Source organism: Equus asinus, chromosome 2 (genome assembly GCF_041296235.1).
Source record: "Equus asinus isolate D_3611 breed Donkey chromosome 2, EquAss-T2T_v2, whole genome shotgun sequence".
Taxonomy (NCBI): Eukaryota; Metazoa; Chordata; class Mammalia; order Perissodactyla; family Equidae; genus Equus; species Equus asinus.
In genome coordinates this window covers 56,394,956-56,409,223 of record NC_091791.1, presented here as the reverse complement: position 1 = coordinate 56,409,223, position 14,268 = coordinate 56,394,956, and the positions used below count along the sequence as shown (strand labels likewise).

The window sequence follows — 14,268 nt, the reverse complement described above, 5'->3', positions numbered from 1 at the left end:
ATGAAGCATTATTACAAAGCTCCTGTTTTAGAGGATGGTGTATCTCTAACATTTTGTATGTGTCCTAGAATAAATTTTTATACCTGTTTTTTAATGTTATTTTTCTTCAACTTAAATACACAGTCAATTTAAGTATACACGATTTAAATACAATGAGCATTCTATTGAGATGAATGGTTTGCCACTTTAGGCATGCCAAAGGAGTACTATTATTATTTCAATTGTATTATATTTGCAATTTATGAAACTTACACTTAGGACTAATATCAACATTTTAAAAAGTAGCAAGAGAAAAATATGAGAAAGGATTTGCAAACTTTGTTTTTTGTAGCAGCAAAATTTGGTGGCTGGTAAGCTGCACCATCAGGTGAAAATCTGAAAGAAGTGTATCAGTAGAATTTAAGTTTGAGCCTTATTACAATAGTCAGTTTAGGAGTTTTGATGGATAATCTACAGCAGTGTGTGTTGTTTAAAAGTCAAATGTGCTAATGTCTAGGAAAATCTGTATGTTATTTAAATAAGCAGATTAGGAAAAGATAATTCTTATTTTATGTAATATAATATTTTATATATATATTATATAATATAATATTAAATTTTTTAAGGAAGAGTAGCTTTTACAGTGGCTTTTAATTACAGGTAATAGCAAAATGTAAGAAGGAAAAACAGTGTACGGGGGAGCCATGAGATGTGGATTCCAGTTCAGAATGCCATTTACTAGTTGTGTCATTTAGTTGTCGCATCATCTTCATGCTTCCCTTCCTCCCTTCTCAGCAATGGAGAGGTCCTAGCATAATTCAGGACCCATAATGGAGCAGTTTGGAACAATGCCACAAGGAAGAAAGAGATCTGTTAATGGAGGAAGTAAAGGGATTTATGATAATGCTCTCTTTTTCGGTTCCCATGATATAGTGTTTAGGCTTTAAGACTTGGGGAAGTACAGTTTGGATTAGAATGATTTCAACTTGAGAAGTCCTGTTTGGTTTTCTAGGGCCAAGAGGTGCCAGGCTAGTGGGGCTCAGGAGATGGAGAGCAAGGTGTTGGCTGCTTAGGGCTTCTAGAGAGAGAGGGGTGAGTTTGAAGGGTTCTTCTTTGTTATTCTATCTTGATAATCTGCACACTGCAGGAGGAGGCAGTGACTTGAGTCAAAATCATCTCAGAAATTAAAAAAAATTGACTATTTGGCTGGTATAGCCCTTTGTATTGCTTTTGAGAACTCAGACACAGTGTTAGGTGCATAGACATAGTATAGGGCCTGCCAAAGAGAGAAACTCCAATGTCTGTAACCATGTAAGTTTGTTTCTTTACCTAAAAATTAGATTCCCAATGTCCCCTTCAAATAAAATTACATTAAAAAATGTGTGGATTGGGGCTGGCCCCGTGGCCGAGTGGTTAAGTTCGCGCGCTCCGCTGCAGGCGGCCCAGTGTTTCATTGGTTCGAATCCTGGGCGCAGACATGGCACTGCTCATTAAACCACGTTGAGGCAGCGTCCCACAAGCCACAACTAGAAGGACCCACAACAAAGAATATACAACTATGTGCTGGGGGGCTTTGGGGAGAAAAAGCAAAAAATAAAAAATCTTAAAAAAAAAAAAATGTGTGGATAGACCACAATGCATAAAAGTTGTGTGTAAGTACTTAATAGTTCGCTCCTCTTGTATATAGATGTGTGAAGAAATTGGATGGCATTCCTTCTGGGTCTATGAACTGTTAAAGTGTCTAAGAGAAAACAGATCAATGGAAATGTCTGTAGGAGACCACTGACTTACCTTTGCCATAGATTGCCACTGATAAGACACAGAGTAAAATTAGGAAGGCGTTTAAGGATAGGTGTAGAAGATGAGGTATTAAGCTCTTAAGACTTTTAGGTTGGAAGAGAATTTAGAGATAATGTAGTCCAATTTATGCATGTTAGAGACAGAGACTGAGGCCTGGAAGAATAATAAGTCACAGGTAACGTGATCTCCTTCCCGCGAGGGCACACTCTCCACTACGATTTTTGATTTGGACATCGCTTATCTCACTGTCTTTCCTTATTGTTAATTTGTGTCTGTAAATATTTTATCTCTCTGTTATAAGGTTCTTGAAACAGAAACTGTGTCTTATATTTCTTTGTGGCTGTTCTAGGAGTTCAATAAATAAATGTTTGTTGTTGTTGTGGGGCTGATTTGTGGGAAAGACTCCCTTACCTCTGCAAATAATGTGATTTGTGCTATCACCTTGGCAAATAAAGAATAGTCACAAGCGTGTAAGTAATCCAAACCAAGCTTTGCATAAGCATTTTAAGATCCTAAAATATCAAAATGGATGAGACCATTGAATAAAAATCAACATCAATCACAACCGACCCCATTTTTAATAAGCTAAAAACCCAAGGGGATAATTTGATGCAAGTGGTCACTTCTGCTTTCAGTCTGAGAGGAAGTCAATAAATTCCTTTGCTGTTACTCACAACAGTAGTTTAAATTCTGTGCAGGACACGAGTCTGGAGAATCACGTCAGCCTCAGCGTACAAAAGAGCCCAGAGAGACAGCAGAACAATGTCTCCCCACTCGGGCTGCAGAGGGAAGGTAGTCTTACATTTCCTTGCAGGAACCAGCAATCTAAATTTAATTCTCGGGGGAGAGCTTGCCTTTCAAACTCCTTATCTGTTCTGCAATCTAACCTGAAGCTGCACTTTTTTTTCTTTTCCAATATTCTTAAATCATTTGCAGAAATCTAATACTCATATTTTTAAATTCCATCAGCTTAGCTAAAGATATATTTTCCTCTCTATAAAATTCAGTGGCAAAAAAAAGAGTAAACCTAATGTGCAAGAAAGGGAAGGAAGGAAGCCTAGAATATGTAAATTGTTTGATATTTGACAAATCACTTACTGTGTGTGGTGTGATATGCAAATGGAGGATAATGCTTCCCTCTTATCTGCATTGCAGATTCTTCGTGGCATGTTCTGCATGCATTCTGCATGCAGTATGTGCAACAGAGCATCGTAGCTTAGTGCAAGGAATCCAGGCAATGGAAATCAGAGGGGGAAATGTATATTAATTTTATAATCTTTAAAATTACATAATATTTATATACGCCTAGTCCCAATCAATGAGTTGATGAGATCAGAGTCTACTAATTTATAAATGAAGATTGCATTAATTAATGAATTTAAGGGTAAGTTACAAGTAATACATCTCTTAATTCTAACCATACTTAGAGATTTCTAAATATGAAATTCACCATCTGCTAAGACTAATGCTTAGAATAACATGTACTAGTGCCAAGTGTGTGTATATATATTAATTACAATATGTATTGTATATAACACATGCACGCATTGACATTTAACCTTTGACCTTTGTACTGTAAGTACTATTATATAGAATCTATGCAGCATAGATTTTCTATATAGCTGAATAGACAGTTTTCTATGTGGAGTTATTTGAGCTTCTCAGGGACTATTTCCTTTCTGAAATTCCAAAATGGAAAATTCATGTTTTTTGGTTTTACAATTGTTTTGGGTTTATTTAATTTTTTTCTTCAAGTAAAATGCAAAACATCTTGGTGAAATAAACCCTTCAGGTTCTCTCATCTAAACCCTTGGTGAAATGAATTATTAGTAAACTTAGTGAGTAAATTTCTGTAGTAGGAAACAGATATTGGCCTTAAGTCAAAGATATATTTTGATTACAGAGTAATTATATTGATGGTTGTATGTGGCTTGTAGATTCAATTTATGTTTTGTATGTAGCTCATAAATAACTGTTTTAGAAAATGGGGTTTCAGATTTAGCACTTTTTCTTTGTTATTAGTTCTCTGGAGCCCTTGTCATTTGTTGAATTGTTGAGCAATAATAGCCCTATTACCTCATCAGGCAAAGTCTACGTGATAAATGTGGAAATAACTGACACCTGCTTCTTGTTTCTACCTTCCTTCTCTCTCTCTCTTTTTTTTTTTTTTGAGGAAGATTAGCCCTGAGCTAACATCTGTCACCAATCCTCCTCTCTCTCTCTTTTTTTTTTTTGCTCAAGAAGACTGGCCCTGAGCTAACATCCATGCTCATCTTCCTCTCCTTTATATGTGGGATGCCTGCCACAGCGTGGCTTGACAAGCGGTGCATATGTCTGCACCCGGGAATTGAACTGGCAAACCCCAGGCTGCTGAAGTGGAATGTGTGAACTTAACCACTGTGCCACCAGGCTGGCCCCTCCTTCTCTTTTCTTATCCTCCTCTTCTCTTACTTAAAACAAGACTAACATTTTCCTACGTGGAGTGATTACTAATCACAAGTTATAAATGTCATATTTTCTGATTGGTATTTTTTTTTTTTAAAGATTTTATTTTTTCCTTTTTCTCCCCAAAGCCCCCCGGTACATAGTTGTATATTCTCCGTTGTGGGTCCTTCCAGTTATGGCATGTGGGATGCTGCCTCAGCGTGGTTTGATGAGCAGTGCCATGTCTGCGCCCAGGATTCGAACCAACGAAACACCGGGCCGCCTGCTGCAGAGCGCGAGAACTTAACCAATCAGCCACGGGGCCAGCCCCTAGTATTTTTAAGATAACGAGAATATAAAAAATCCAGTTATGATCATAAATTCTTCGACACAGAAATGTATAACCCTATTACAAGGGAGTAGCATTAAAGAATAACTAAATATACCATATCTAGTTGTATGAGTAAAATTTTAGCAGGAAGATAAAATTTTTTCAAAGAAGTGCTTTTGAACATCTTAAGATGAGCTAGAAACAATAGTGAGACACGATGTTATTATTAATGTTATGAGACCCCACACTTCTTAGGAATGAGAATGTTCAATTACTGGCATTTTGGCATTTTCTGTTTTACTTTATCATTTTATCATATACCTCTTGTGTGTGTGTGTGTGTGTGTGTGTGTGTGAAGATTGGCCCTGAGCTAACATCTGTTGACAATCTTCCTCTTTTTGCTTGAGGAAGATTGTCCTTCAGCTAACATCTGTGCCAGTCTTCCTCTATTTTGTATGTAGGACGCCACCACAGCATGGCTTGATGAATAATACGTAGGTCCACACCTGGGATCTGAACCTGCGAACCCTGGGCCACTGAAGCGGAGCATGTGAACTTAACCACTATACCACTGGGCCAGGCCCCTCATATACCTCTTTTTAATCTTTGATCCTGGAATTTTATTGTAGGAGCTGTGCAGTGCTTCACAGTATATTCTGAAGCTCTCACAGTAAAAGGTAACATAATTTTCAAAGGAATGAATGATTTTCATTCTTTGAGTATTGTGATCATTTGTATAATTAGTCTTCCAGATATTTTATCTTTTTCCCTTGATTAATAGCTTGTGGTATATTGGGGAGCTGTGTAATATCTTCTAGCTTCCTAACTGCTTTTGTACCTCTCAATGGATGATAATCATCATTTTTTATGTTAAATGCAAGTAGAGTAAGGTATTTGCTTGCTGTTGATCATCTTGCAGGAAATCTATTTACATACTGGCTTTGTTTTCTCAAGAATATTATCTAGCAGTTACTAAAGTCATGCAAAATCATATAGACTGGCTTTTAGATGCATTTGAGGATAATCCTTGATTTGCTAGAATTTTGGCAGAATTTGCTTCCTTATTTATATAATGATTTTCCTTCATTAATGTCTTCCTGATCAATCTTATTGCTTTTATTTGCTCCCCATGGACATGGCAAGGGATGAACAGAGGTAGAGAAAGGAAGAAGACAGTAAAGGGAAGATGTTTCTTAAAAAAAATCAATTGTTTTGTTTTTTGGTTTAGACAGGTTAACCTGATTAGAGAGGTGGTCGTTTAAGATAGGAAATTAGCAAATTTTTCAGCCTAGAAAAAACATATCCTTTACTTTTCCTGACAATCTAATAGTTGCCCTGCTCAACATCATGTCACGACTTCAGACAGCTCATCTGATCATCCCAGATTCTCTTTCAATATCCAGGGCTGTTAGGGCGGCTCTTCTACTTCTTTATTTTAGGATGACATTGAACTAAGAATGGGAAGACTGGGTGAAACTTTTATTTTTAGGAGAATGTGTTACCATAGGGGAGAAGGAATATGGAGAAAGCTGCCTTTGAAAGCTAGAAAAGGAAATACTAATTTAATTTAATCAAATGGAATAGCTTTTAGGCTGATTATTTTAGCATCTGAAAGTGTATTGATATTTATTTCATGAACATATGGGAACTCCTGGGAGCAATTTGAATCTTTGACATCTTTTATTATCTATTTTTAAGTCTGAAATAAAGAAGGGGAAAGTATAAGAACTGGATTTTGATAGGCAAGTGGCGAGATGAAAAGCAAGTATCTTCCCGGTTATTTTTTTTCTTCCTTGTACCCCTTGTGTCAAGCACGTTTAAATGTATTGCAGTAACACATTTGCCCATAAATATATTTAAACATTTCCATGTCAGCTCCTTTCCTTATTAGTCTTCCTTCACACATAGCACTCTCCTTTCATTTCTTTCCTCTTGCTTTGTATCTTTTCTCCTGGAGTTAACTTCAGTTAACTAAGAAACCAGTTAAGCGAAGAAACCCTGCCACAGTCTCTTCCTAGAGGCACAGGGGGTTCCTGGAAAGCAGAGGAGTGTGTGTTTCCTTCATCTCACTGGTTAACACTTTTCACCATCAGCATTCTATATTGGCGTTTTACACACCTGGACCTCCACCACTCTAATAAACCTCCAGAAAAATTCAAGCAGTTTCAGCAGAAAGAATTGGAAGCGTTGTACTATAGATACTATAAATTGGGATGGGAGAAGATAAATGCATTTTCTGAGCATTTTGTCTCCATTATCCACTGTTTAAACTTCATTGGTGGATAAGCAGAAGTAGAGAATCAGATATGGGCAAGGTTTCTGGACCCTGAGTACATGATTGTTGCTTTTCTCTCTTCTATCTCTTCCATCATCATTTGTAATTATTTCTTCCTTATGCACCCCGACCTCTTTTCTCTTCTCTTCAAGTCATCGACATCAAAGGAAGATAGTGCCCAAATTGTCTTTAGGCTCTTAATTTCTATCTACTCACCCAAGAAGTCCTATTTAAAGATCCAGGGGACTTGGTAATATTAGGTAACATTTATTGAGCACTTAGTAAGGTCCAGCCGTTATGCTAAACACTGTAAAAATATTTAATCCTCATATTGACCCTGGTAAGGTGGCAAGAATTATTATACCAACTACACAATTTTAGGGAACTGAAATTCAGCAAGATTAAGTAACTATCTAGTGTGTAACGGGTCAGGATTTTGAACCCTGTGACTCTGAAGTTGGCACTCTCAATCACTACCCTCTTTCACTTCTCTTTCCAGTGTATCTTTGTTTTATACCCAGTTTTCCTATTGTTTTATACTCAGTTTTTCAATATTCTCCAAACCCCATTAGATTGATGCTTCTGTTGGGCTGCTTGTTTAATTCTTGACTCGTTTTCCTCTTAAACCCCTCTTTTGGAATGTCGCTTTGTTACATACATTGACCTACTGGGTCATGCGTTTAGGGTCCAGAAATCCTGCCAGGATCTGAGTCTCTGCTTCTGCTTATTCTGTAAGGGAGTTCAGAGTGAAAGTTGATGGAGTCAAAATGTTCAGCCAGTGCATTTATCTTCTCCCATCCCAATTTATAGTATCTTTAGTACGATGCTTCCAATCCTTCCTGCTGAAATTATTCAAATTTTTTTCAGAAGTCTTATTAGGGTGGTGGAAGTTGCAGATATATAAAATGCCAATAGTGAATGCTGATGGCAAAGGTATTTACCAATGGAGTGGAATGCAGTTATGTTCCTTTTCTTTCTTCTTTTCTCCTCCTGCCTCTACAAGGAGATTTTAGCAGTCTTTTTAAGTTTGGAGTTAACTGAAGTTAGGCTAGATTACAGTCCTATGTGTTGGGAATCTTTAGTCTCTGGTAGTGATAACTGAGAGATCCAAAAGCTGTTTTCTTACATCTACACTTGTATGCTGAAATTTGAAACCTGTCCTATTAGACTTACGATAGCAACAAAGTCTTGAGATGAGAATTGAATAAAGCATATGGTAAACTAAGGAGAAAAAAGGGCAGACAATATTTCAGGCTAAGAAAATGAAACAGGGTCTCTGAATTGAAAGTCCATTAGCTATTTTATAATTTAATAAATATTGGTAGAATAATTTTAAAAACAAAGAAGGCCACAGTCCAGGAAGGGAATAGAATATTTTTTGTATGTTTCCATATTTACTACCTCTAAGAGGTAACTAGTTAACATCATATAGCTGGTGGTTAATGTATTCCATTCTTTGATATTTTTGAGAGCTATCCTATTGATAATACAGGGGGAACAAGCTGACATTTATTGAGCATCTACTATATGTTGTCAGACTTTGGACAAGGAGCTTTAGATATCAAATCCTATTTAATTTTCACAATTGCCTAGTGAGGTAAGTCCAATTATCCCCCTTTTGCCATTGAGGAAATAGAGGCTTGGAGAAGGTAAGAAACTTACCTAAAGTCATAAAACTAGAACATGGAAGAGATAAGCTTGTTAAGATTTAGATCCAATTCTATCTTGGTTCCAAAGATTATGGTCTTTCCACTGCACTATGCTGAATCATGCTTTTTACTGAGCAAAATATCTATTATGTTACTATATCTCCTTGCAGGATATTTGGTCCTGTCCATAAGACATTTGGTCCATGCCAAAAAGCCCGTGAAATTTGCAGGACTCTTTGGTTCTGTCCAAAACATCCGTAAGACATTTGGTTCACACCAAAAGGTCCTTGACATTTGATTGTATTTGGTCCTTCCCAGAACGTCCAAGGAGACGTTTGGTCCACACCAAAAGGTCCATGATATTTGGTCATATTTGATCTTGCCCAAAATATCCATGGAGACATTTGATTCACACCAAAATGTCCTTGATGTTTGGTCCTGTTCAAACCATTTGGCATGGACCAAATATGCTCATGGACATTTTGGACAGGACCAAACATCAAGGACCTTTTGGCATGGACTGAATGTCTTCTGGACCAAATGTCTATGGGCATTTTGGACAGGAACAAGTGTCTGCCAGTCCTTTATATCATCTTTATGAGTCCTTAAAAAATTTGTGCAAGTCATTAAAAATAGAAGTTATCAGGGGCTGACCCCATGGCCTAGTGGTTAAGTTTAGCACACTCCACTTTGGCAGCCTGGATTCTGTTCCCGGGTGTGGACCTACACCACTTGTCAGCGGCCATGCTGTGGTGGCAACCCACATATAAAATAGAGGAAGATTGGCACAGATGTTAGCTCAAGGTGAATCTTCCTCAAGCAAAAAGAGGAAGATTGGCAATGGATGTTAGCTCAGGATGAATCTTCCTCAGCAAAAAAAAAAAAAGAAGAAGAAGAAGAAGAAGAAGTTGTCATAGGTTTTGTATTCATTTCACCAACTTAATGTAATACAAACTATATCAACAAGGATTAAGATGAAGTTTCACTCTGGCCAGAGAGACAACTATCACTACTTATAATGAACACTCACAGAGATTAGGTCAATGGAGAATCTGGGAAACTTTCTAGATAGTATCAAACATGATCTTTCTAACACTGCAATTTAATTTTAGACAATCCATTTTTACTCCAATTGTCCTATTCTTTTTTTTTTTAAAGATTGGCACCTGAGCTAACAACTGTTGCCAATCTTCTTTTCTTTTTTTCTGCTTTTTCTCCCCCAATCCCCCAATTACATAGTTGCATATTCTTTTAGTTGTGGGTCCTTCTAGTTGTGGCATGTGGGATGCCACCTCAGCATGGCCTGATGAGTGGTGCCATGTCCGCGCCCAGGATCCGAACCAGCAAAACGCTGGGCTGCCAAAGCAGAGTGCCTGAACTTAACCACTCAACCACCAGGCCTGCCCCAATTGTCCTATTTTACTAATTTCTGACAAGTTAATGCTACTTTGTATTTCTACATTACATTAGTTTTAAAACTCTATGAGAAGTAAACGTTTAAATAATTTTGAAATAACACAACCCTCTTCATCTCCATTAATTTATAAAATAAAGTAACACAACTATGTGGGTTAGATCGGAGTCAAATTGATTTCTGGTCTCCTTACATATGAACTTTGCCTAGTAAATATGCTGCAGCCTGTTTAGCTCTTGGAAGTACCATGGATCAAATTCTAAGCCATAGAATTTTTTTCTCTGTGTAAAAAATTCAATTAAGTATCATAGGCCAAAGAGATCCAAAACTAGTATTATTTTTCTTACCTTTGAACTGCTTTGAAAAATTCAGAGACCATCTAGACTCCAGACACTCCTCAATTTTTAAACAAAAGAAAATACTTTGTCTTTAGATTATTTTTACATTAAAATTCCCCAAGTGTTAAATTGCTTACAAAAGAGAGTTTTTGGTATCTTGGAAGTAAACAGAGAAAGTAGTCTCTAATATATCACAATTCATCTGTACTATGGGATTGGCATGCGTGGAACTCAGTCACATTGACTGAAAACTGTCAGAAAGAACAAAGTGCAAATACCAGTGATTGAGGAAAAGACATAAAGATGGATAATTCTCTTTTGGAGCAGTGAGAGAGTGAAGGGTAGGCATCACTGCAAGAATTGGTGTTAACTGTTCTTAAAAAATCATTGTTACTGATCTGGCAGACTGAGTCAAATCCACATCAATGAGCCTGATGAAAGATGTGAGATCCAGGGGTGTTACAGCGTCAAGTTAAGAAGAAAGATCCTTCAAATAATCCCTGTGCTAGATGAAATAGGAAGAAAAGAGACAAATGACATTCAGCTTAGGAAGAAAACCTACCCCTTCAGGAAAGTTTCTCTGAGATCATTTCTCTCTGCAGGACACAAGAAGACTTTTGACGGCATGTTTTGGCTGATTGAGCAGATGGCCATTATTACTGTGGTTCTACGATCATTTTGCTACTGAGCATCCAGGAATAAATATCTAGTGATCAGAGACTATATGAATGGTGTAGATCTTTGGGTCATTTTCATACCGTTCATCATCTGTGGGATGTAGCCATATCTCGTGTCCTTGACACACTTCAGGTATGTAAAATGCACGGAGGAAGTTGGCAGTCCTCCTGGATCTTATTTCACAGAAAAGAAGTGAAGCTTGAGGGATGAAATCCCTCCTCTGCTAGCCCTCACACCTACAAGTCATTTATAAATATCTTTCCTGACTCCCCTTCTCCTGTTTACATTGATTAACTACTGCTTGCCCTGCACTTTTGTGCTCTTCCACCAACTGCTGACTCTGCTGGGACTGGGGCCTGGCTGTTCAGTTTTCCCTTTATTTGGCTTCTTTCTTATAGCCTTTGAAAGTATTCAAATTTGTACCAGCAAACACAGTCAAACCCTCCAGTCAATTTACCTTTATCTACCTCCTATTCCTCACATTCCCATTGGAACTAAAGGCCTTAACTCCTATTTACTGTCTAAATAGTGACAATGGACAGCACGGACTTCTTGGTTTCTGAATCTAACAAACTCTTTCAGTCTTCATTCTTCTTTTCCTCCCCATGGCAACAGAATTTGCCAACCTCTTCTTCCTTTCCTCTTGTAGTTTCCTGATTCCTACCTTTCCCTGGCCTCCTTGGGCATTCCTTGTGAGTCTCCTCCATGACTTCTTTTCTCCTTCCAGCTTCTAACAGTACTGGGCATTCCTCAGGGCCTTGTTCTTCACCTTTTCTCATGAGAACTTCCGTATTCTCATTCAGACTCTGATCCACTTCCATGCTTTAACTATATCCCTTATGTTGATGACTCCAAATCTCTCTCCTGAGGTCCAGACCTAAAAATCCACATGCCTAAAGGACATGGCAAGCTCAGCACATCTGTAATTTAAATGATAGGATATTCCTTTTATTTCCCTTTGACATCACCATCTAATTGTTTGACCAAGCCAGAAACTTGGTGCCAAATCTTTTCTTTTATTCATGTCTTACCTCCAACTGATAGACAGTACTTCCCATCCTACCTCTCAAACACCATTCCTCTGTGGCTCTTTATCACAGGGCTGTCCACCTTGGTTCAGACCCTCACTGCTTCTCGTCCACACTATTCCAATCTAATTGGCTTCCAGATATCCAGATTTGTTCTTTTTAGTGTATATCTAAAATGCATTCTAGAGTTTCTGTCCAAAAATCCTTTCTTTCTCCCCTTAGATAGTTTCCCCTCTTTGTGTGAAGAGTCTAAATTCATAGTTTAGTACATAAGACCATTTCCCACCGCTCAACCCCATCTCTTAGCATATGTCCTATTCTTTCACACACACCTTAAGGTCAGCTTAAGTCTTATCAAACTACTACGTTTGCCCAATGTATCTTGCTGTTTTACCCTTACAAGCTGTTTGATCCCCCAGCACAAGCATTATTTCCTTTATGAAGCTGACCCTGATCCCACTGGAGAGAATTAATCATTAGAACCTTGTCTCGTATGGTACCCTGCACATAATTCATTATATCGGCTACAGTGCTTCATTGTGATTATTTGATTGTCTTCCTCTCCTTATTAGATTCTAAGCTTCTGGAGGGCAGGATATTATCTTATTCATCTGTGAGTCACCAAGGCCTCACAGGTAACGGAAGCTCAGTTTTATTGCATTGAATGAAAGAATTGTTAAATGAATTAATAGGCATATGTAAATTTTAATAGCTTAGACGTATTAGGTAGCTAAAACCATGAGTCAGAAAATGGCAGTACAGCTGGGGTTTAATTTCTATGGCTTTTATGAGTCATTAAGTTCCTGTACTTGTTTTCCAAACTATATCCAGAAACGATTTCTTGAATGGAGGAAAAGGGAACTAGAAGAAAGCTTTAGGCATATAAAAATTGATGGTTATTACTTTTCCAACATCCCTTCTGGTGATGTATGCAAAATAGGTCTCAACATAGGTAACACAATGGCCCCTTGGGCAGCTTGGGAGTCTGAAGTCTCCATAAAGTCGCTGCAGTTTCACAGTCATGTGTCGGCTCATCGTATCTCAGCAAATCTTTTCTAACAAGTTTGATGCACTTCTGTGCTGTCTGTTTGCTCTGGCAGAGCATGCTCAAGAACAGTTTTTGGCTAAACTTCCCAGCTCTCAGTTAGACTTGTGTAATTGTGTATTGTTATTTTCTGTTTATTTCTGCTCATCCAACTAAAACACCTTGAGTGTCTCCATGGCTCAAATAACCCTTATCCTTAGCATTGATAAAATTCTGTGTTTTCATTGTATTTATGAAAAGATCTGCTGCTTCTCCTATGCAATCCTTCTAAATCTAAAATATATATATAAGATGTTTGCATTATCTATCATTAGTGGCTTATATGTTTGTCTCTTCAGAAGGATTGTGTAAGCTTCTTGAAGGCTCAGTCTAGGTCTTCTCATCTTTGTATCTTTGGTGTATGACATAGTTTTTCGTGAATGTTTGTTAGTGTGAACTGATTTGTGCTTGTAATTTAACATTACAGGTGTATTTAAAAAAAAATACAACAGGTCATGGATTTTACTTTTACACTGATATTCCAGGATTCATTTTTCTTACCATATTGGTTAGTCATATTGGTTAAACCCTTCCTATCAATGCACCTACTGAAGAGTCTCGGATGTCTGAATTTGCATCACTGTTAATATCTTAATAATATCATGATTGTATATTGTTTAAAATTAAATACATATTATTTGTTTAATTCATCTAGGAAAAAATGCCATCTGATTTTTCAGAAGAATCCATAAAAACAGAGGGACAGTGGGTGAAAGAGAATAAATGTTACAGAGGGTAAGAAACAGCATCCTGGCTTGTCATTTTCACTGTACTCCCAAATGAAATTTGTGATGGCAAGTAGGACACCTTGCATACAAATTTTCGACATTTGTGCATTGGCCCCCATTATCAACTGGGAAACCAACACAATCCTTGCTCAGGTACTAATGATGGTGTCCTTCTTGTTCCATCACACAATTTCATATTATTTATCTATGAAGAAATGCCTGATGATTTTGACACGTTAAAGAATCTTATCTGAAATCCTCAGGACCAAATGTAGACTAAGAAAATACCAAGTTCACAGAGTTCCTGTGTCCTCAGCAGGTTAAAGGGCACCACCAGAGCTTGTTTTCCTTCATTTAACGTTCACATATTTGGCATAGGTGGGGCTGAATCATGCTGTTGTTATAACAAACACTGTTAAAGCGATTACTGAACTCATTACACTACTTAAAAATAATGATGAGTGGGCATGGAATGTCACTAACCTCCAACTTACCCAGCACATGGAGGACAGGGTGACTTTCGTCATGCATTGGCAACTC

The 14,268-nt window shown here is 37.6% G+C and overlaps 2 protein-coding genes across 19 annotated transcripts in view; one reads left to right on the top strand and one right to left on the bottom strand.

Annotated features, from left to right (window-relative positions):
• The window catches only part of CTNNA3 (catenin alpha 3), a 1,499,312-nt gene that overhangs the window by 519,435 nt on the left and 965,609 nt on the right, over window positions 1-14,268 (top strand). The window contains exon 8 of one of the 18 annotated variants that reach the window (XM_070488719.1): window positions 13,656-13,735. The exons of the other annotated variants lie outside the window; for them this stretch is intronic. Within the exon in view, the coding sequence (XP_070344820.1) occupies window positions 13,656-13,735 (80 nt within the window). The remainder of the gene's footprint in view (window positions 1-13,655; window positions 13,736-14,268) is intronic. 18 annotated transcript variants of the gene reach the window in all.
• LRRTM3 (leucine rich repeat transmembrane neuronal 3) overlaps window positions 1-14,268 on the bottom strand; it is a 192,610-nt gene that overhangs the window by 68,653 nt on the left and 109,689 nt on the right. The window lies entirely within an intron of this gene.